Source organism: Eurytemora carolleeae, unplaced genomic scaffold (assembly GCF_000591075.1).
Source record: "Eurytemora carolleeae unplaced genomic scaffold, Eaff_2.0 scaffold433, whole genome shotgun sequence".
Lineage (NCBI taxonomy): Eukaryota > Metazoa > Arthropoda > Copepoda > Calanoida > Temoridae > Eurytemora > Eurytemora carolleeae.
In genome coordinates, this window is record NW_019396375.1 from 3,445 (window position 1) to 27,876 (window position 24,432).

General features: G+C 31.1%; 1 protein-coding gene and 1 long non-coding RNA gene across 2 annotated transcripts in view; both read left to right on the forward strand.

Moving 5' to 3' along the window:
• LOC111701993 (uncharacterized) overlaps positions 1-6,938 on the forward strand; it is an 8,446-nt gene extending 1,508 nt beyond the window's left edge. Inside the window, exons 2-5 of the long non-coding RNA XR_002765323.1 lie at positions 2,173-2,238; positions 5,216-5,278; positions 5,951-5,987; positions 6,670-6,938. This is a non-coding gene — a long non-coding RNA (uncharacterized LOC111701993). The remainder of the gene's footprint in view (positions 1-2,172; positions 2,239-5,215; positions 5,279-5,950; positions 5,988-6,669) is intronic.
• Positions 6,939-7,017: 79 nt separating this feature from the next.
• Positions 7,018-23,842, forward strand: LOC111702000 (protein yippee-like 1). The gene is made up of 6 exons (XM_023473518.1): positions 7,018-7,034; positions 7,476-7,620; positions 16,766-16,847; positions 19,478-19,611; positions 19,965-20,043; positions 20,879-23,842. Exons 1-5 carry the CDS (start codon positions 7,018-7,020, stop codon positions 19,998-20,000), a joined length of 414 nt encoding a protein of 137 aa, XP_023329286.1. The 3' UTR covers positions 20,001-20,043; positions 20,879-23,842.
• The last annotated feature ends 590 nt before the right edge of the window (positions 23,843-24,432 follow it).

Genomic DNA, 24,432 nt, shown 5'->3' on the forward strand with positions numbered 1-24,432 from the left:
CTCCCCCCTCCACCGAACGTATATAGTCTCATTTTTTAGCAAATTACGCATTTTGTGTTGGCAGCTTGTGTTGCCAGACTTTTTCTACGCCATGGGCCACGCTTTCATCAGGTCTAACAGGGGGGGGGGAAGCTAATTTTTATATTTTCTGTTTTTTTTAGGGACTGTTCTCGTATTTCAAGCGATCCTACATTTAAAGAGGGTCATGTCCGATTCATAATGGTACCCTTAATAATCTTGTAGATATTGACGTTATTCTAGCATGGAAATAACCAATTTTCTAAATATCTCGTTCACTCTCTATTAGACAAAACTTTTAAGAGTACCGTTGTGTATCGTACATGTTTTTTTTTAAATGGAGGGTCACTTTAAATTATGTCAACTGTCACTTGAATATATATTTGCAAACTTTTTGCAAACATTTTGCCTGAGTCATTCAACACTATGTATGCAAAAAATAAGAGAGAAGTTAGAACAAAGCATTGATCATATTTAGATTTATATATATATATTATATATATGATGTATATATTGTATATAATATCCAATAAATTATGTATCTATCTATATAATAAAACAAGACATTCATATATATGTTGCCTATAGCCGGCCAAACGGCTGGACCGAATGGGCTAAAGTTTTATGTGGACACGCGTGGCTGGGGAGTGTCTAAGGCAAAAAAAATTCAATTTTTTTTCAAATATTTTTTTTTCACGGGCAACGCCGGGCCCTTTAGCTAGTAATATATACATTATATAATCAATGTTGATTCTTTTTCTCTTAACAAAGAATGTAACTTGTAAACTTCTATAGTAAATAAGTAACTTATTAGATATAAAACAAAAGGAATCTAGAAGTAAAGATAAAGCTAAAAAAGGATTAGAAAGGAAGAAGAAAGGGAATAAGAAAGAAAAGTTGAAAGGAAAAAATGAAAACTTATAAGGAAAGAAGAAAAAAGAAAAATCCAGAAAGAAATTAGAAAATCAAGGAAAGGAAAGGAAAGGAAAATAAGAAAATCCGAAAAAATTAAATTTAAAAAAAAAAGAATAGAAAATCTTAGAAAGAAAACATATAATATAAAATGAAAAGGGAGAAAAACCGATAAAAAAATTAAAATTTAATCACAAAAAAAATCAAGGGATAAACTGATAAAATTCAGTAATAGTACATTTCTAGCTCCTCGTGTTGAAACAACATGTTTTGACATTTCAGCTAATTAAGGCTGACACGGATTTCCCTCAAAATTCCGGAATTTTTCTCCTCTTTTTGCAAAACAACATCAGCTCTAGCCCAACTACAGTTTTGTAACCCTGCCAGCTCTTGATACACGTGAGGTATTAGGAGTGTATGTTTTGTATAGTCTTTTTTCAACTAACCCTTCTGCAATTTTATTGAAAGAGGGGGCGTGTTTCTTAGACTTAGGAATTTGATTTTTTTTAGCTAAAAATATTTAATAATATAAATGTATTTTTTTAATATGCATCTTACATATAAATTACTCAAAACCGTCAAAATGGTTATGTCACATCATGTCAAATCATACGAATAGATTTGATTCTGTTATTTTCTGTTTTTTCACAGCGGTATCCTTAAATATGAATCTGTTAAATAATATGAAAAATATTGTCGTTTTTTAGGCTTAATAGTGTTTATTTCTGATAATTCATATAGGTTTTCTTGCGAAGAAATGTGGAAGTCACTTTATAGAGAAGCCACAATTGAAAATAATCATTTCTAAAAATTATAAACAATAATACATCTGATAAATTTACTTGATCAGACAATCTTAAGGTACCGTTGTGAATCATGCTTTGAATTCTTTGCATGTATAGGGTCTAGGCTACTAGGCTCCCTCCTAACCATCTTGACATTGATTTATTTAATTTCACTGTTCCTTCCAAACCCTCTCTTCTAGCAGAAACATATTTGTAAAATAAATTATTCAAACCCATTCTCAACACTCTGGTGTATGAACCCCGGTTAGGCTTGTTGTAGCTGTACCTATCCGAGAATCTTTGGTGAACCCGGAGTTTGGCGGATTTCTTGCTCCACAGTTTGTAGATTTCTTGCACCAAGTTTTTGCCCAGAGATTCTAATGAAAAAGCACTGCTGCTCTTAGATACAAGGTTACACCACACAATGGTTCAAGGGCAATACTAATAATTATTTCAGAATGATAAGCACAGAGTTAATAAGCTTGTTTGATTATTAAAGGGCGAGTGCCCGTGACTTCTGTAGGTTAGTAATTAATATATTAATCAACTAAAAAGGGAGATGGTAATTAATATATTGATACTAAAAAAAAATCGATTTAACTAGTTTGATTTTCACAGCACCCTTTGTGTACACCATTATATATTTTTGATTAATTTTCATACCTGTTTTTGAAGTGTTCCATTGAAATGTTTTTATTTTTAACTCTGTTCTCTGTTATTTTCGATAAATATTGAAACTCGTTGTTTTCATTACTCTGTTCTTTTCTTAAATGTTTTTCAGTTATTCTCGTACTGTGAAAATAAAGTTCCATAAACCATTTACAACTAAATTGAATTACACGTAGAACTTTATTCGAATATATTTTTAATCATAAATCCTTTTATTAAAAAACTGTTGAGAAAAGCAAAAAAGTTGAAAATTTCCGGTTTTTAACCAGATAAATTCACTCCGTATGTCGAGTCCATTAGCGCCTGATCCAATCAGGGTTCAGTCATGTGTTTATTGTCTATTCTGAACCAATAGAAATAGTGTGGTGGGTAACATCTATCTTTCTATCTATCTCATTATCCAATCAGAGTTATGAATCCTTCAATCGGCGCTATCAGTAAATGAAAATATTTACTTCTACTGAAACTATAGTGAATTTGGGTTTCTTATACTTGTGAATAAAATCCAAACTAGAGGAGCCACGAGGTCTGAAGCTTGTCACAGTTATGTCGCATGAATTTGACTTTCTCCTTCTGTCTATATAGTCCATCTTCATTAAAGGCTTGCATTGATATCACTTTTTATCTTTTTTTTTTGAAAAGACAATAAATCGACTATTTTCAAGAAAAAATACAAATTTTAATTTTTTTGTTACTCGTAGAATTTAGCGTACAGTTCCTTTATGAAGGTTTAATATTAAAATAATCTTCCTTTTTACTCTCAATTTCATATTGCAGAAGAATAAAAATTTATGATCTTTATTGAAATTTTATTCCATTGGCAAACTTTTTTATCCTTTGCACAGTTGCTCAAGGTTGAATCGTAAATTGTAAACAATGGTTTTAACAGAAATAGAAACTTTAATTTCTAGTTGAAAAGAGTTATATATATTGTAGATTGAATAGCCGGGAATTAGATTTAATCAATTATTAAAACGTAGAAGTATCTTTATATAATATTTTGATGCGTAGTATTGAATTGCGATTAAATAGAAAATCTATAATTAAAGGGAGTGACCGGCAATATATGGTAGTTGAACTGAGAATGTAGTATTGTGGGTAAATTTTTGCAAAGATACAGCTTGACAAGAAAATTTGAATTTGTGGCAAAGACTCTATTCTTTTATTTACGTGTATTTTTTTTTTACTACAAAGTTTTTATAATGAAATTTTATGAATTTTTTATCATAATTCTTGAACATTCTTCATTCTCAAAATGAATCTTTATAAAAGTTTTTTCCCACCTGTTTAAACATCAGTGAAAATCGTACTGTTTCCAGTAAAACTTGAAAAGGAGAGTTACCATACATAAATTAATTTTCCAGGGGGATTCTTTTGAAAAGCATTACTTAATACCGAAAAACTTAATACCGAAAAATCCGTGAATTATTTGTCTAATACAGAGTACGATGAAAACCCACTCACAAAGGACAGCAGAGCCAAAACCTTTAAATGTGGCTCACCCCCCCCCCGCCCCCGGTCCCATACACGCCCCTCATCTTTATCAAGGATCGGCAATCTGAAATGTTTTTTTAAGCTTAAAGGGAGTGACCGGCTTTGTAAGGTAGTTGAACTGGGTATGCAGTGTTGTGGAAAACTCCTTTCGGATTCATTTGAGACATATTAAACTTTTTAAAGATCTGTAAATCCTGAGTTTGAGCGCAAATTCGACGTTCAAAACTCCTACTTTGGGTGTGGATACGTTTTTAGAATTAGTTTTTTTAAATTATTAAATAACGACGACATAAAATGTAAAAAATTCTACAATAAACAACAGATGCCATGTATAGGAACATGTTGAGTATAAAAATTAATCTTATCATCGCAAGTAAGTAATCTTGTTTAATATGAATCCGAAAAAAGTTTTCCACAGCACTGCATACTCAGTTCAACTACCTTACATAGCCGGTCACTCCCTTTAACTAGGGTTTTATTTGTTCTGCAGTCTCTATTCAATTTCAAATTATATAAAAATAAAAATCTTTTTTTATTTGTAAATGTTAGACATAAATACTTCCAAAAATGTTCAGGGCACATTTTGAAAAATGACTCAGATTAAAATAATTAAATCCTTTGAAACATTTCATAAAATGAAAATTAGTCCACACTTTTTTGTTCCCATTTTAATATATTTTAATAATATTTATCTGACACAGTTTCTTCCCAAAACATGGTGTAAACTCTGTAAACTCTGTAAACTGTAAGCTCTGTAAACTCTGTAAACTCTTTAAACTCTGTAAACTCTGTAAACTCTGTAAACTCTGTAAACTCTGTAAACTCTGTAAACTCTGTAAACTCTGTAAACTCTGTAAACTCTGTAAACTCTGTAAACTCTGTAAACTCTGTAAATTCTTAACTGCCAGTGCAGTGTCGATTCAAATCTTATACAAATATTTTCTATAAAGTATAAGCTGAGTATAACCTGACTATAACTTGATAGTATGATAAATAAAATAATGTTGAAGAAGAGTACATATTTTTCCTTTGATATTCATACGTTCACTCATACACATTAAACATTATCTATATATTTATTTTTTGTACACCCACCTCGCTCTACCGCCAAATAATTATAAAAAATGAAGAGTTTAAAGAGCAAACTACAGTTGAAAAAAGAAAAATTATTTTAAAAAGAAAGAAAAATTTTAGTTTGTAAAAAATAGAATTAGATAAAAAACTAGAAAACTAGTTTAAAAAACAGGATCAAGAACAATTGGAAAAAAAGAATAAAATTTTTTAAATAAGTTTATAGCGGGAAAAAATTATAAAATATTTCATACTAATTGTTTTAGTTGATGCCTTGCAATCTTATCTCCTCTTGCTTCTTCTTAGAGTCTCCGTGGTCCAGGGACCAGGTAATGCAGGGGGGTAAAAGACCAGGTAATGCAGGGGTAGGGATCATAAACATTGTAAATACATAATTTAGGAGCGTCTAAAGTTAATCTAATTTAAATTTTTACTTAGTTAAAACTTATCTTATTTTTGTAGAAAATATGTTTAAATTAAAAATTAAAATAAAAAACAGAATAACACGGCAGAAAACTATTAGTTAAAATTCAGAAAATGGTTTAAATATTTGTTATCTTTTTTATGAAGAGGGTAGTAGAAATAGTTATCTCCTTTTATGAATTCGCGCCCCATCTTTTTAGTAATGCCAATTTTTTTTGGCCCGAATGGGCTAGCCGCATAGATTAACTAACAATAACAGATAGAACACTAGATCTCGTCTTTTCAAGATTTTAGTAACCCTGAAGCAGAAGTCCAAAGGAGTTACGCGCATGCGGCGTAGAACAGCTGCTTCTCTCTGGAGTATGCCCGTAACTCCTTTAGGCTTCTGCCTCAGGGTTATTGTGAACAAAAACCCCTAAATCTTGAAAAGACGACATCTGGTGTTCTATCTGTTATTGTTAATTAATCTATGTTCAGCCTATTAGCGTCTATTGGATTCAAACATTAAAACAAATAACCATAAACTTTTTTAAAATACCGCGAATATGTCGTCTTTACTTCATTTACATTTTTTACAGGATTGTACACTCGAGTTAGCGCCAACTAATAATCAAGGTAAGGTTTTAGGTTCATTTCAAAATCAAAATCTATTTTCTTTAATTTTTGAAATTTGGAAATTGAACATTTTTTGTACATTGAGAACCAGAAAACTGTGGAATATTAAAGTGTATTTAAAGTTGTTAGAAAGTAAAATCGCTTTGTAAGTTTGTATGTTTCTGAGCACTTAACAATTGATGTTTTTCTTTCATGGATGCTGTAATTAATAATATCTTAGTCTCATGTTCGTTGGACTAATTTAAATAATAATTTGAGTCTAAAAGTCGGTTTTTGCAAGTTTTCAGATTCTTATAACCCAAACAAGCAATTTTATAAATTAGAAAAAAACTCTTAAAAAAGTGTATCATTTACTCATTTTTGGTAGATAAGTTCATGCCAAATTCAGATTCAAAAACCGTTTGATTAAGAATATAATGATATATAAAGAAGTTATTGCTGCGAAACAAATTTGCTTTCTTTTATGAAGTTTTACATAAAAATGTTTTTTTAAATGTAATTTTTCGAAAGAAAAAATGCTTTAAAAAGCAGAACTATATGTTTCATAATGTTTTCACATATAATCATGTTTTCTAAATATTTTTTGAAGTTTTGCTGATTATTTAAAATTTAAAAAATACTTTTTGATCATTTGATCAAAGACGACATTTAGTACGTAACTTGATTACCTTGTTTTTCGTAGGGAACATCGAGGTAGGGATAGCAGTGCAACCTGGTCATCCAGCCCATCCCTTTCATCCTTCATATCCCAGGTCCGTATACATCCATCCCATCCCCTGCATCCTTCATATCCCAGGTCCGTATACATCCATCCCATCAGCTTCATGCTTCACATCCCAGGTCCGTATACATCCATCCCATCCCCCTTCATCCTTCACATCCCAGGTCCCCCTATAGCCAGCCCATCCCTTTCATACTTCACATCCCAGGTCCGTATACATCCATCCCATCAGCTTCATCNATGCTTTTATCTGCGAAATAATACATGTACAGAATACAGATGTTTATGCTTTTATCTGCGAAATAATACATGTACAGAATACAGATGTTTATGCTTTTATCTGCGAAATTTGCCACAAAAGATTTTTTAATTCCAATATCTTTGCAATCCAATGTCGTAGACATTTAATATTTCAAACTTAGATTATCTGATATAACAGAATTGATTGTTTTAAATATCTAAGGTCTCCGACATCATTGGTTTGCAAAGATATAGGTATCAGAAAATCAGAGCTTGTGGCCAAGACTCAACTCCTGTGTATACTTTTATCAAAAATCTTTATTGTTTTCCTTTTCAAAAAATATATTCCTATTTAAAAAAACATACAATGAGAATCAGAAAATAGGAAGACGACTTTTGGACTCAAGTTATAAATTTAATTAGTCCAAAGAATGTGATACACTGAAATTGTGAGGTGAAAGCAGACAAATTTAACTTAACTTGTAAATTAATGAGTTACTAGTAAAATTATTTGTAACAATATCAAAAACACTGAAATATTGCCATATTGTCGTCTTCCATTTTCCAAGTTTTTTGGTTCACACAGGATTGTATTTTTTCAGAACATATTCCTGCGTGCACTGTCGAGCACATTTAGCTAATCATGATGAACTCATCAGTAAATCATTTCAGGTAATAAGTTCCTATATCTTTGCAACCCTAATGTCAATATTTCGATTTTTATCCCTTTATCTTTGCCCTGATGTTTTCCACTTTAGATATTTCAAATTGTGAATTTTGTTAGATCAAATCTATATATATACTTTGCTTATCTTTCTGTCCGTTTCTTTGTATCATAAAACGTCAAAACTGCTAAACCGATCGGGCCCAAATTTTGTGTGGGACCTCACATTTCCCTAGGGAAGGTTTTATAGATGGTCAAAATTTCAAAGTTTTGCCTCCAATAAAATTCTATTTTCATTGTTGAAGATCCATGAAATTTTTTTTTAAATATCCGCGAACTTTTTGTTTGTTTTTGTTTTACAATGTATACAAAACGAAAAAGTTTACAATTAAAAGAAGTTGGAATGAAAAAAAGTCAATTATAAACAATCTTGTTATAAGATTGTTTTGATGCAAAGGACGGTTTTAACCGATATTGAGGTCTTCTTCGAGTAACCGTTATTTAAGCGTAAGCGTAATTTTAAATGATCATTCTTGCAAAGATGGCTATGCTTGATTCACAACGGTACTCGTAAAAGCTTTGTGTGATCAAGTAAGAATTAGATGTTTATAATTTTGAAAACTAATTATTTTCAATTGTGGTTTCTCTACAATTTGGACTGGCGGATTTCTACGACAGAAAAAATATACAGTTATTATATCAGAAATACATACTTTTCAATCTAGAAAAACGACAATATTTTCAACATTATTGATCAGATAAAGTTTTCATGGGTACTGTTGTGAATTGATCATTGCCATCTTTGCATGGAGGGTCACTTCAAATTGCGCGTACTGTGGAAAAAAATGGAAAATTTTTTTTTTTGTCTATAACACCCATGGGTGTCCACAAATAATTTCAGCCCAATCGGTCCAGCCGTTAATCCGGCTATACGCAACATATTTATGAATGTCTTGTTTTATTCTTTAGAATAATAAAAATATAGATAATACTAAATAAAAAAGATTTTCTAGTTGAAACTATTTAGATTAAAATATTTGCTGGGAAACATTGGAAAGGTTGAAGGGTTCTTGACATTGATTGATTGATTGATAAATGTTTCAGAGATTTGGATGTGAGAGCTTTACTTTACTTTACAATTTTATTTAATAAAGCTCTCCGCTTATATACTTATATGTTATTGTTAGCTATAGCTGGCCAGACACCTGGACCAAATTGGATGAAATTTTTTGGGATACAATGGGGGTAACATAGGCTATCAAGTTTTAATTGTTTTTCTTCAATTTTTTTTATTCCACGGGCAACGCCGGACACTTTAGCTAGTATCTAATAAAAGTAGAAATAAAGAGAGAGCAACCAATTTACACATCTAAAAATTTTAAAATGTCTTTTCTAAAACTAAGCATAAATCCTATTTATTTAATAGAAAACCTTGAACATAAATAAGTTTTTATAAACAAAAGTTTTCAAACATAAAACAAGGAATGTCCAACTTCTTTCATCTAATGCATGATTTTAAACTTGGGGTTTCACGGAGTGCCCAAAATTGTTCATAAGAAAAATCTAAATCTTCATTCAAGTTTAGATGCTTTCGTATGGGTCCAAATTTGTACGGTTTATTAAATTTAAAATTTGAATTCCATTTTTAATGATATTACATGACTTTTCAAGTAGAAAAACAGTAAAATGATTTGTTAACGAAGGTTAAGCAGTTTACAAGTGTTTAATTTATAAGATTATGTGATTTTAAATATGTGACACCTCTTCAGTTTCTGATTAAGTCTGTAAATAAAACACCTCTCAATCTTATGCTTAAAAACGATCATGCAATTTGAAATACACGAAATCTCTGTAGGTTTTGATTAAGCTTGTAGAAAGCAAAATCTAATCCAAAAACTATGCCCAAAATCAACGGGGGGGGGGGGGAATAAATAACATCCATGAATTACATTATTCCACATTAAAAGAGAATCCTTATGAAAGATATTTTCCTTTATATATATGGCTTCTAAGTTCTCCTCTTTAGTGTAATGATATGAAAATAATTATTTCTTTTATTTCATGCATGGACATTAGACACCCATACCCAAACTTTCTTGCAATAATCCAGCTTTTAAATGTTATTTTAAAATACGCTTAAAAGCGACTTTGTAAAACGATAAGAATGCAAAATTTCGCAGTTTTGTACGAACAATTTAACAAATCAAGACGAAGACAAGCTACGCAAATAATTTATGATAAATTTATAAATACAAAAAGAAAGAAAAATTGAATATAACTTAAATGGTTTCTCCTATTAAATAAAACCATATAATAATGGGACTTTTCTTTTTAGAAAAATTAATAGAATTTATTTAATTCTGAACTCCATGGGTAATGTGTTCAGTAAAGTATTTAACTAATAATGATATTATTATAACAAAAAAATTAAGTTCCTGGCAAACTGTTTTGTTTATGATTTGTTTGGCCTCTGAATGAGGTTTAGAATATCAAACTGTCTGAGAATTAATTCCTTTTCTAGATATTATTCGAAAAACATTTTTTTTGCATTTCTGTTATTTATTTCTTCTCAATCTTTTATGTGATAATCATTGTTAATCAATGATTATCACTGTTAATCAACGATAATCACTGATAATCGCTAATAATCACTGATAATCACTGCAATAATCACTGACAATTACTGATAATCCCTGATAATCACGATAATCCGCAACTTGTCATGTGTTACATTTTGCTGTTTCTAATAATCAAGATCATTTAATTTAAATAACAATTTAAATACCCTTTGATTTAAAAAGAAGTCTCTGTCTAACTTAGCAAAACGAAAGTATAAGTGTTAGATTTAAAATTCGGTGTTGATGATGATGATACATAAATAAATAAAGATGTTTATAGTGGAGTATCCTAGAAATATCTTCAAAGTCTCGTATTCAAAAATATATTTTTGGAAGAAACTAAAAATATGATCTATCAAAGGGTTTGAAATCCCCATTCAGGCCTAAATCTTCCTTTCAGAGTCAACAATAAAAAGCAATAAAATGTAATAAAAGCAAACTTGTATGAGCATATAATTTTTATATTTATTAAACTTTTATAAAATATGGAGGAGCCTCTTAAACGTTCAAACAATGAATAGTCAGAGCTGAAAACTTTTGAATAAGATATCCTTAATCTCAAATACTTAATCTGAGTATCCAATGGACACACTTTTGATTTTCTTCTAAAAACTGTTCTTTCTTGGATATAGTAGAAAAAATCAAAAACCGGTTTTTTTTTTAATTTAAAGAGTCCCTCCCGTTTCTGTATATAATCTTAGTCTCGATATTAAGAAAAAGAGAGGATCTAGCATTAATCTCGATATCCACCATTTTAAAGTTTTCAGCTCTGAAGACATAATTTCAACTTCAGTTACAAAGTGGTACGTCCGAATCACAATGGTTTCCTTAAAAGTTTTACCCCATCAAGAATTAATTAGATGCCCATGTTTGAAAAAACTGATTACTTTAAGTTACGTGTTTCTTTACAAAAGTGATATGCGCATTTATTCTGTAATAAATAAAATTAAGAGGAAAAATGATCAGATTTTAGTACTTCTCAAGCTAGAAAAACGATGCTATATTCCACAATATAAATCAGATAAATGTGTCAAGGGTACCGATGTGAATCGTGCAATGTCTAAAGAATGGCTTTATGGCTTGAGCAAAGAAATAAAGTATTTATCACAAACTCTGTTCTTTTAATCCTTAAACCTTTGCAACCCAATGTCGTAGACCTTAGATATTTCAAACTAAGAATTCTGTTAGATCAGAAAATCAATATCAAATGTTGCAAAACTTTAGGGATTGGAAAAATTTGGTTTTTTACGGAAAAACTTGATTCTTTTCTTGATTGATTAGAAATTGGTGAAAGATTTTATTTTTAGGGACCAAGATTAATAAATTGAGAACATTTTCTTTAACTTTCTTTTTCGTCGAGGTTAGATTCCACCCAATCTGAAGGTTAATCTGACGGGAAGTTTACTTAAATCTAATCTCTTTTATAAAGAATGATCGGTAACATGAGTGTAGGTAATTTGGACCACACCCTTTATATTTCTTGCAGGACTATATCTATTTTTATTCGCCTAACCTGACCTGGAATAGTATAATCACGCGAGGTTGTTAAAGGGATTGTAAGTTTAATTTCAAGCATGACCCTCTATGCAATGTCTTATACTTTTATCTGATAAATAAACTATAAATGTCGTTCTTCAAGGTTTAAAAGAAGTCAGTTCTGATTATTTCTATAAGTTTTTCTGTAGTAAAATGAACAAGTCACTTTTGTAGAGAACCAGCATACAATTGAAATTAACCAGTTTTAAAAATGATCAACATGGATTTCTAATTCATGCTTGATCAGACAAAGCTTAAATGGGAACCGTTATTAATCGGGCATTTCTATCATTGCACGGGTAGTCACGCTTACAGTCCCTTTAAACAATATAAGGATGGGGGGGAGTAGTAATACTTGAAATTATGCTTACAGTCCCTTTAAAAATATAAGGATGGGGGGGAGTAGTAATACTTGAAATTATGCTTACAGTCCCTTTAAAAAATATAAGGATGGGGGGGAGTAGTAATACTAACCCCCAATGATCCTTACTACCCCTAATGATCCTTACTTGCTTTCTTTTCGAACGATGTTTTAAAGGCTCTAAACCTTTAAGAACCTCTAAGAATGTGACAAAACTATTATCTAGCTTTTGTCTCTCATTAATCTTGAATCCATCTTTGAACATTTAAATTCTTATCTATCGAATGGAGAGTGTCAATGTAGAAAGATGTAGAAATTGATTGTATCCAAATTTGAGAGAAGGGGCCATATTGTATTATCATTTATCATAAAAGTTTAAACTTGTCGAAACTTTATACTTTCCTTCTCTGTTAATTTGATTAAATTGATCATTAATCCTAACTTTAAATTCACAGGTGGGGTGGGGGGGGAGTTCTTAGGTATCCTTTAAACCTTTATCTGATGAATCATGAGGAAAAATTTCCGTTTTTCTAGCTTTATTAGTGTTAAATTCTAACAATTTCTTCCATTGCTTCTGTGAAATAGATACAAACGTCATATATAAAGAAACCACAATTAAAAATAATCAATTTTCAAAGAACAAAACATGGTTAATTTAATTGATAAGACAAAGCTGAAATGGAAACCCTTTTGTAAATCAGAAATGTAGCTCTACAGATAAAGGGACACCTAATTTAACAATTAAAAAATCTTTCTTTACTTTTCTTATGGGTCTGAGGATGTTTAAATCTTTCTTTACTTTTCTAAATAACACATGCCCCCCCCATTAGGTTCAAAGCGGGGCTTTATACCTACAGCCCGAGTCCTTTAGGCATACTGCCTAAATACCTTATTTTACCTTTACCTGACTAAATCTATATTTAGACCTATATCCGGTCATTGGGTTATAACATTTTATAGCTCTTTGAAAAGCCTTGAACAACAGGAGGCAGATTGCACAATTTTGGCGAAGAAATTTTCCATGGATTTTTCCACAGATGTCTTTACAGAGAATTTGCACATTTTCAGTTTTCTTTGAATACAAATTTAGTTTTTGAAAATATTGCATATTTTAATTCGCTTATTAAGAATGCATAATTTATTAAATTTTTTTGATTATTTTTTGCTTAATAACTTGATATTGCAATAAATATTTGAACGTCGAATTTGCGCTCAAACTCATGATTTACAGATGTCTTAAATGAATCCGAAAGAAGTTTTCCACAACACTGCATACTCAGTACAACTACCTTACATAGCCGGTCACTCCCTTTAATGTTGGTTTCCATGATAAACAACATTTTTGCAATTCATGCTGGTACAACCGCTTTGCCAAGGTTACAATGAGGTTTCAAAGAAAACTTTTTCGTTCAGGAAAATTTCAACTTTTTATTTTCACAAAGTAAATTTTAATCATTTATTTCAATAAATATTCTTAGATAATGTACATCTTTGTTTATTAAGAAGTAAATATCAATCTCTATTAGATCTGTTCATAACTCATGTCGAACCCCTCGGCTGATTTGTCTCAAATTTGAATCGGGGATTTTGATAGAGCCGCAGAAATGTTTTTGCTAGCACATAACCTCTTTTAAAAAAGTGGCATTTATGATTCACAACGGTACCCTTAAAACCTATCTAGATATCATCGTCGTTTTCTATTTTGAAAAAAGGTTTAATTTTTACAATTTCACTCATTATCCCTGGAGTGCAAATCTGAGTCTAAATCTGAAGAATGCAAGAAATTAAAGAAGTTATAGCTTAAAATTTTTATAAAATAATGAGTTGCTAAGGTCATTAATTCTTGGCGGGTGGGTTATACTCACCAAGGTCATTTATTCTTGGCGGGTGTGTTATACTCACCAAGGTCATTCATTCTTGGCGGGTGTGTCATACTCACCAAGGTCATTCATTCTTGGCGGGTGTGTCATACTCACCAAGGTCATTTATTCTTGGTGGGTGTGTTATACTCACCAAGGTCATTAATTCTTGGCGGGTGGGTTATACTCACCAAGGTCATTAATTCTTGGCGGGTGTGTTATTTTCACCAAGGTCATTAATTCTTGGCGGGTGGGTTATACTCACCAAGGTCATTAATTCTTGGCGGGTGTGTTATACTCACCAAGGTCATTAATTCTTGACGGTTGTGTTATACTCACCAAGGTCATTAATTCTTGGCGGGTGTGTTATACTCACCAAGGTCATTAATTCTTGACGGCTGTGTTATTTTCACCTAGGTCATTAATTCTTGACGGGTGCGTTATTTTCACCAAGGTTATTAATTCTTGACGGGTGTGTTAATTTCACCAAGGGCATTAATTCTTGATTGCTGTGTTATTTTCATCAAGGTTATTAATTCTTGACGGGTGTGTTATTTTCAGCAAGGTTATTAATTCTTGACGGGTGTGTTATTTTCACCAAGGTTATTAATTCTTGGCGGGTGTGTTATTTTCACTAAGGGGATTAATTCTTGCACGGGTGTGTTATTTTCACCAAGGTTATTAATTCTTGACGGGTGTGTTATTTTCACCAAGGTTATTAATTCTTCACGGGTGTGTTATTTTCACCGAGGTCATTAATTCTTGACGGGTGTGTTAATTTCACCAAGGGCATTAATTCTTGGCGGGTGTGTTATTTTTACCAAGATCATAAATTCTTGGCGGGTGTGTTGTTTTCACCAAGGTCATTAATTCTTGACGGGTGTGTTATTTTCACCAAAGTCATTAATTCTTGACGGTTATGTTATACTCACCAAGGTCATTAATTCTTAACGGGTGTGTTATTTTCACCAAGGTCAATAATTCTTGGCGGGTGTGTTATTTTCACTAAGGTCAATAATTCTTGACGGGTGTGTTATTTTCACCAAGGTCATTAATTCTTGACGGCTGTGTTATACTCACCAAGGTTAAAATAATTTTTATCAAATATAAATGTGTTCTAATTAGGGAAAAGTTTTGTTCTCTGAAGTAAATTAAAATGATAGATAATTGTTCAATCATTTTGTGATAAAAGTTTGTTTTGCTTTCATAAAAACCTTTTAGAGTTTACTATCATTCTTTACTAAAGCATTCTAATCCAATTCTATTCTTTGAGATTTTATAAAAGTTTCATGGAATTTTAATATTTATAGGCCTAGTAGATTCGGTCTTGTTATTTGGAGACTTTTGTGATTTATAAAACTTTTGAATTTTAAGTTTCCACGGATTAAATTCAATTTAAATGTATTTTTCGATCCTTTGACTTTTCCTGAATCTAAAAGGTTCTAGTAGAATTTATGTACATGTTAAAATGCAGAACTATTTTTATTAAATTAGAATAATTTAAACTCTCTACTCTGAATTCCTAATGTCTCGAGTAACTTTTCATAATGCTCATAGAAAAATTGAGACCAGGTTTAATTCTAGAAATATAGACTTTTGGTGTTGTGACATTCCATAGATAGGACATTTCACAGAAGACATTCATAGATAAGAAATTTTATAGATATCACATTTTATTGATTGGACATTTCATAGACATTTTTATAGATAGGACATTCCATATATATTGGCCGTTTTATAGATTTCATCAAATTTCATGAATAAGAAATTTCTTAGAAGTCATCCTTTGATTATAAAATATCACCTAAAAAATAACACGTTCCCTTGCAACCCCATTTAAACAATGAGTTGCTTGCGCGGAAAGCTGCGGTCTGAGATTTTTCAATTTTTATTACAAAAGTACTTTTAAAATCTATACTAAATGAAAATCGGAGAGAGTAGAGTGTTTGTTTACATTTTGGTATGAAGTATGAAAGCTGCAGTCTGAGATGTTTCAATTTTTATTACAAAAGTACTTTTAAAATCTATACTAAATGAAAATCGGAGAGAGTAGAGTGTTTGTTTACATTTTGGTATGACGTATTTGAACATAACCTAGTCTTTTAATTTACTAGTAACTAGCTGAAGTTACCGACGTTGCCGTAGAAACTGGAAAAGGAATTGATTTAATGCCACAAACTCTGATATTCTAATCCCTGTATCTTTGCAACCCAATGCCGCAAACCTTAAATATTTCAAACTATGAATTCTGTGAGATCAAATAATCTAAGTTTGGAATATAAAAAGTTTACACCATCAGGTTGCAAAGATATAGAGATTATAAAATTTGAGTTTGTGGCAAAGACTCAATACTTTTGTTTAGCCTATGTTACTCTCAAATTTCAGCCCATACGGTCCAGCCGTTTGGCCAGCTGTAGCTAACATATATACAAACACATCTATATGAGCGAAGAGAATTATTATAAAGATTGTTTACAATAACATAAGCACTGAACAAGTGGGCTCCCAAATCAAATTTTAAAGTAAAACGGTCTAGGGGACACAAACAAAGAAAAAAGATTACTAGTCTATATAATAAAACAAGACATTCATATATATTTATATGTTTTTTATAGCCGGCTAAACTGTTGGACCGAGTGTGGGCTGAAATTTTTTGTGGACATTCAGGGGTAGCCGGGGGGTGTAATAGGCTAAAAAAATAGAATTTTTTAAAAACATTTTTTTCACGGGCAACGCCGGGCCCTTCAGCTAGTTTATATATGTATATGTTTATGTTTAGGGGAGTCAAGGGCGTGCCTATCTCTTCAACTCTGTTGTGAATGTTGGGTGTGGTCCAGCAGAAGAGAGAGTTCTTCTAACAGGAACAAAACTAACATCTTCTTCAATATATTCAACTTTCTGTTATAATTTCTATCATTTTGCTAGATATATCTAACTATCTGTTACAATTTCTATCATCTCATTTAATATTTCTAATTTTCTGTTCTGCTTTTCTAGCGTCTTGTTAGGTATATCTATCTTTAGTTTACAAATTTCTACCGCAAAGTTGGATATATCAGTATAAATATGATAAAAATTTCTAGTTTTGTTACTTATATCTAACATTATGTTACATATTTCTACCGTCTTGTTAAAAATACCTAACATAATGCTTCATATTTCCAATGTTTTGTTACACAAATCGTAATACGAACTTGTTTATAATTTTTCCAACTTAAACTTTCTAAAAGGGTTAGTTTCTTGTTCCCTTACCTCTCTCCTTTCTTTTCTTTAATTTCTTTACCCCTTTCCCCTTCCTTTCCCCTTCCCTTTCCCATTCCTTCATCTTTCCCTTCCGCTTTCCCCATTCTTCATCTTTCCTTACCCTTTCCCCTTCCTTCCCGTTACGTCTTACATCTTCTTTCCTTTTCCCCTTCCTCCCCTGACCCTTACATCATCTTTCCCTCCCCCTTCCCTCAACTTTTCCTTCCCAATCCCTCTTTCTTCAGCTTTCCCTTTCCCATTCCTTCATTTTTTCCTTCCCCTTCCTTCCCCTTTCCCCTTACAGCGTATTTCCCTTATCCCTTCCTTTATCTTTTCCTCCTCTATCCCCCTCTCAATCTTTACTTCCACTTCACTCTTCCTTCATCTTTCCCTTTACCTTTCCCTTTCCTTTTACCCTTCCTTTTCCCATTCCTTCATCTTTCCTTTCCCCTTACCCCTTACGTCATCTTTCCCCTTCCCTTAAATTTTCCATAAGTTTCACCTTCCATCATACTTCCCTATTTTTACTTTTCCTTCTTCCTTCACCTTTCTCTCCCCCTTTTTACCCCTCCTTTCTTATCCATATATTTTGATATACTACTATTGAACAAAAAATATCTAAAAATAGAAAAGTTGCCTGAAGGGAATCACATTAATTCTATTTATAAAAAACCTATTTTTAATCAACTTCAACCTGGAAAAAAGTAAAAATAACAAACCTTGCAAACCACAACTTAGAGTCAGATTACAGGTTTGTGTAATTCGATGAAATCAATTCTTTTGGTTTCTTTATTCTCTAAATTGAAAGCTTTCAAAAAAATTAGCCCAATTAGCAATACAGAAATAGTAAATTCAGATTTAATTATTTCTTTTTTAATATTCTTTTTAAAAGATTTGCAAAAGAAACTCATATTCTCATTCTAACACTAGAGCTTAAGGTATAAGATATCAAACCTTTTTTTGTCGTAGAAATCCATAAGTTTTTTTTGGAAAATGCTTCAGTAGTAGATTGGCAGTTAAAGGGTTAAGGTTACTTAACATTATGTCGACGTTCCCTTTAAGATTCTACTTTTAGAAATCCTTTGTAGTCGGTTTCTTTGAAAACTTTATGTTGGCAGAATCTCAATTAGTTTATAAACTTAAAGGAGGGGGGGAATGCATTAATTTTTTAAAAAGATTTTTCGACTTTAAATACATAATTTATTAGTTGCGTGTTCTATCCTGGAATCATTAATCATCAGACATGCAGTAGCTAAATATAACTCTTCAAGGGATTGCAACCGGAATTCTTAGAAAACCCTTTATTTTTTAAATCATCGATTCAAAACGGTTCTCTTAAAAACCTTTTTTTAAAAGCATAACAACGAGTGAAACACGGCTTTATCGTCTATTAACGTCCAAGGAAAGCTCAAGCTATAAACATTCAAGATTACCGCTAAAGGAATTGAGTATTGGCCACAAACTCTGATTTTCAAATCCCTATATCTATGAAACCTTATGATGTAAACCTTTTATAGTTCAAACTTATGAATATTGGATCCTACAGAATTCATAGTTTGAAATGTCTAAGGTCTACGTCATTAGGTTGCAAAGATATATTAATTAGAAAATCAGAGTTTGTGGTAAAGACTCAATTCCTTTAATGCGCGTTCATCATTGATTAAAATTCAGTTCAACTGTTATTACAGGAGACAAAAATAAGAACTTAACTCAGCTTTCTGGGTTAAAATTCAAACTAAAATAATTGTTTATTCAACATTGTTCAAACTAAAGGAGAAAGGAAATAAGTTTAGTAATTTAGGTCAGATTACTTAAATACGCAAATAAATTATTTAATTAAATTTAATTTTCTTTATAGAAAATATCTAAATCAAGGATGTGTGCTAAAGGTAGAGGGAAGATGGTTAATGTGTACATTTTGTGTTTATATTTGGACTGCTATTATTTAAGGTAAATAAACGAGTTATAAAAGAGACCAGACTGCAATGAAAAAATTCTAAACTTTGTTTACCGTCTTTGTTATTTTTTTAATCTATGTGTTCCTAGTCTTACCAAATGTGGTACATTCAAATGTGATAAAAACACTATCCCCTTACCTTTAGTTTAAGTACGTTGATGATCTAAAGTTTTTTGGAAATTAAATTGAATCAAAAATAATAATGATTTTAAAATAAACCCCCTTGAAAAAGGAAAACCGTATTCAAATTAATTTGTGAAAAAAATTGAGATGTTATTTGGTTTGGTACAGGACTCCACGCTGTGGCGGATATCTACTGTGATTGCTGTAAGACGACATTAGGATGGAAATACGAACATGCATTCGAGTCCAGCCAGAAGTATAAGGAGGGGAAGTTTATTATCGAACTGGCGCATATGATTAAGGTAAATCCGCGAAAATATTTAGGTAATCCGGGGAGAAAAATAAGATGAAACTTCCGAGAGACTGTTCACAATTTATTCCCTAGCTAACTTTAAAAACTTTTTTAAAAAATTGAAAAAATATATTATCTTAACTTTAAACTTTTTTTACCTTTGCCAAATCACTAAGCATATACGCCTATTAAGACTATGGACAAAATTAAACTTTCAGTTGATCTGAATTTTAATTCCATGTTGACATTAACGTCCCATCTTTTGTGGGTAACACTTCATGCATGTTGTATCTTGCAAAAAAATTTTGGAAATTCAAGACTGAAAAGTTTTCTATTTAGATTAATTTAATTGTGTAATTTCAGGAGAATGGTTGGGAGAAGACGACCTCTGGAACGTGATAGATTGATACAAAGTTTATACCCCTCACTCATCGTAGATAAAGTAATCTCAATTATTACAATAAATAGCAGCGGATCGGACATTTGTAATAATCAAAATAATTTAAATGTTCAATTTGTTTTTAGTACTTGAATAGATGGATCATTGAATCATTCATTGATTCCGCACTAAAAATACTTTTTTATCTAGCCTTTTATTAAATTATTAGCTTATAAGTTTATTGATATTCTATCAAAGTTTTATGAGATTCTATCAAAGTTTTATGATAGAGAATCATTATGTCAAATCCGGGCCAAGCCCTAAGACCAGTTTATGCAGTGCAGACATATTTTTGAATATTCATGTATTAATCCTGTATTCGGGTTGTAACAAAACATAGATTAATGCGACCAATTTTTTTTCTCCTCAAAATTGATATATCAGTTTTTTTGCCATCTTCTGTAAATATTCATACCAAGACACTCAACCTCAACAAATTCAGGACATTCAAGAGCGATATAAAAGAATAAAATGCAAAATTGCATTCTTTGATATTTTTAATACCTGCAGACATTTTTTGACTGATATAATAAAAATTATATTTTTGAATTTTTTTGTATTTATTCATGGAGTTATAAGGAGTTAAGGAGTTTTGAAGTTTCCAGCGTTGAAGTGTTGAAGTGTTGAAATGCTGAAGTGTTGAGGTGTTGAATTGTGTTCCAGTTATGGAGTCAATAAATAAGATTAATAATATCTTATGTCTGGTCCAGTAGCTAAAATTTCCGTGTTAATTAAAGCTTGTTATAAACGTCGACCAATGTATTAAAGTTTTACAAGATTTCTAAAGTTTCTAATATTTATAATTTGTCAATGACTGATTTTTATTTGATTATTTTAGAAGAATTGAACTGCTTTGAACACATACAGAACGAGAGAAACCTTAGAAAACGGAAAATTTCGCACCAGCCCTGCCTGTAGCTTTAGAAATCAGAAACCGGTTATTTAAGTAAACAGAAACCAGTTTTAAACCAGTTTTGAACCAGGATATCACGTAATTAATAAGAAAATACTTTACTAGTTATAGTTAGCATATTTGTTGACTTTTATACTACTATAGTATACTAGAATGTACAGAATTTGAATGGGGTTTACTTATACAAAAGTACATATTGAACATTTTTTGGTATCTAATTCCTCGTTTTTTTCCCTTAAATATCGGTAGTGGGGGGGGGGATATTTCTATTTATATTTGCGAAAAGAAATGTTATTAAATAGATTTAAGAAATTTATGACACACAATTTTTACTAAAACCGTGTCTCTTTAGTCCCTTATAGCGGCTGTTCCTTGTAAATAGTAGGCAAACTTTACAGTGGACAATCAAGCTCTCAGACTTTTGTGGTGATTCTTGTTAAAAAGATTCTTGCGCTTAATAATTGTGGCAGAAAAATTAATTTATGCCACTTTTTTTCTTGTTAAATCGTTCCCCCTATTTATAATGTAGAATTTTGCTATTCTTTCCTTAGACTGAAATAATAGACTTTTTAGATAAAAATAGTTTTCCTTGATTTTGCCAAAAGTCGCAACATGCTCCGATCTCTCCTTTAATAATAGAAATTTTCAATACAACGTCTTTCATCGAAGAGAAGGTATAAACATGTGCGGAATCGTATTTTTTTCTCTTATGGTCATGGGTGTCAATAAATATACACCTGGAAAAATATCAAAGCATTGTTTCGGCCTATACAATAAACATCTAGAAAAATAAACAATTTTAGAACTTTTGAAATTCAATCAAAGTGTTTTCTTTAATTTGTTTAGTTATAAAAAATTGGAATGAGACATCTTCTAGAAGGCTTTGAGGATTTGATTTATTATTTTTGTTCGGACGTTTTTTCTTAAACTTTGCATTTCTCGTCCATTGCATATTGTTATGCTCTATATGTACATGTTAATTACTTGCTTATTCGCTAGTATTTGGTTTTTATACGAATGTAACTTTGTGTAGAGTAAGAAAATAAGCTGTATTGTTCTAAATTTAGATAATTCTTAATCTTTTTGTACTTACTACATGGTATCCTACCATCCAATTATGCTAAACATTAAAGGTATTGTTTACAAATTTTGAAAATACACAAATAATATAAATCTATCTTTTTGGAATGAGGAAGACAACTAAGCCAATCTTATCACCCAAAAGTATTAGAGAGTCAGATTCATCAATCTAGAAGAATATTCATGAAATCCACGAAACTTTCTTTCAAAAATCCAAAAATGATCTCGATAATTCTAATTTTAAGTGATGAGATTGGCGTAGCTGCGTACCTAATTTGATAAATTACAGTTTTATGTGTATTTCGAAAAAGGTGAGCCATCCCTTTAAATCTTATTTATGATATCTGTACTGCACTTGATGTACAAACGCCACTATATATTGTGAATGTTTACCCCGTTTAATGTTGTTAAACATGATTAGTTTAGTCCATATTTGTATGAACAGTGAACATGAATGTAAACTTTGAAAAATTGAAAACTAAAATCCACAGATTATAGATAGTACCAGAGCATCTTGTTAAACACTGAATACTATGTTTTTTCTGATAACTCTCTGGTGACACCTACTCCTGTCCCGGCCCTGTAACAATATAATTACCAAACCAAATTTTATGTATTTTCGTATGTTGTTTGTAACTAAATGTAACTGTACACTGCATGCAGTACTGTACGTAACTATATCTAACCAAGTACTATAAGCCAAGTTAAAGTAAATTCGTGGATTTAGGAAACACTGAAAACTTCATCTTTGATGAAGTTTTATGTCTAACAGGTAAAAGTGTCAATAGGGATTTCAGCTCCTTTAATGATGTAACTATTTGGTGTCAACATTTCTGAGTGTTTTTACTTGATTTTAGGAGCTAAAACCCCATTTACACACTTTTCTTGGACACCCAGTAGTTGTAGAGTCCATGAATTGTGTAGAGTACAGTACTGTACAGTGTGTACACCGCGTGTGTGGCTGTGAATGAACCAATTTATTGTCAAACTAAGGTTTCCTCCCTTGGAGCTCATTAAACCCCTAGTATTAGAAATTAACACTAATTAGTCTGAAATTAATTAATATTTTATGTATCCGCTCATTAACTCGTCAACATTGTAAACAACCCTCTCTCTAAAGGGACTGTCAACGTTTCTGTGAATCAGAGAATAACGTTTATGTACAACAGTACAACGATAATTTTCATCAATTTTAGCAAAGAAATTAGATTTGCAGTCGCGAAAAACAGTAAAGTAATTTTTTTTGTTTTCTTGCTTGAATTTGAAAACTAAATAGTGAAAACCATATTCTCATTTTTACTTGATATAACTGCGGGAAATATTTTAACTTGTGCAAAAAACAGCTACAAATTGCAAAATTCTTTTGCGTAGGAGACACCAACTGTTTCTATTTTAACTGACCATTACTGCAAAATTAACTCAACTCAAACAAGCTCTAATTGAGTCGTATAGTAATAGTTTTACAAGGAATAAATTTTATGCCGGAAAACCCCAGATATTTGGCAAATCAAAATACATATTGTCCAGAACTAAATCAATGACATAACCATTTATGTCTAAAATTATAGAAATCTTCAAAAATACGTTGATAATCCCTTTAAAGGGGTTCAAAATTAACTACAACAAATTCTATAAATTGTACGCGAACACTCCCTTTAATTTTACCTAAATAACATTTTTACCCCTGTACGCCTAAAAATAGTGTTGTAATGAATGTTCTGTAAATGATGTTTGGCTGTAATGGATTCAGTGGATTAATAAAGAAACTTAAATAAATGATTTAGATAAATACGTCTAAATATTTGAATATATTTGCTTCATTTTTTAATAACTTAAGAATCACTTAATGCAGTTTAATGTGACCCTCCACCGAAAATGGTAGTTTTCTCTTTTAAACCCTTTAAACGCTCCCGGGTCATTCTTTTCTTTAAATGCATATAATACAGACAGTCATAATTCGAAAAACTCGGAATTAATTGACATTTATCACTGTGCATGCAGAGATACTGACAACTCTGAAATTTCGTCATTACAATTTTGTACAACCTTGACTGTAAGGGTTGTAACAACTAGACCTTTTGTTTTACCTCAACAGCTTACTTATACTTGTTTGTAACCCTAGACATATAAATTTCTAAAATGCAATGCGCTTATTTCTAGTCCTTGTTTTAAAGGAGTCGTTGGCAAAATATTGCTTCTTATTTGTGTGCGAGTGTTACTTTTGGTTGTCAATGTTTTTACATAATTCTCTCTTAAAATTTAAAATGCTCAAAAAGGCAGACCACATTTTGGAATACTTTGTGATTATCATTTCATCAAACATATTTGTCAAAATTAGATTATAAAGTCGGCTGATTAATAGTAAATTAATTCCGGTTCTTTCTAATTAGTAGTTAGGA

Excerpts from the sequence above, each read along its gene's own strand:
- LOC111702000 (XM_023473518.1), top strand. Across the intron at positions 7,621-16,765 it reads TCATCAGTAAATCATTTCAG|GGGAGTCAAGGGCGTGCCTA; the intron begins GTAATAAGTTCC and ends GTTTATGTTTAG. Across the intron at positions 16,848-19,477 it reads AGAGAGAGTTCTTCTAACAG|GACTCCACGCTGTGGCGGAT; the intron begins GAACAAAACTAA and ends GGTTTGGTACAG.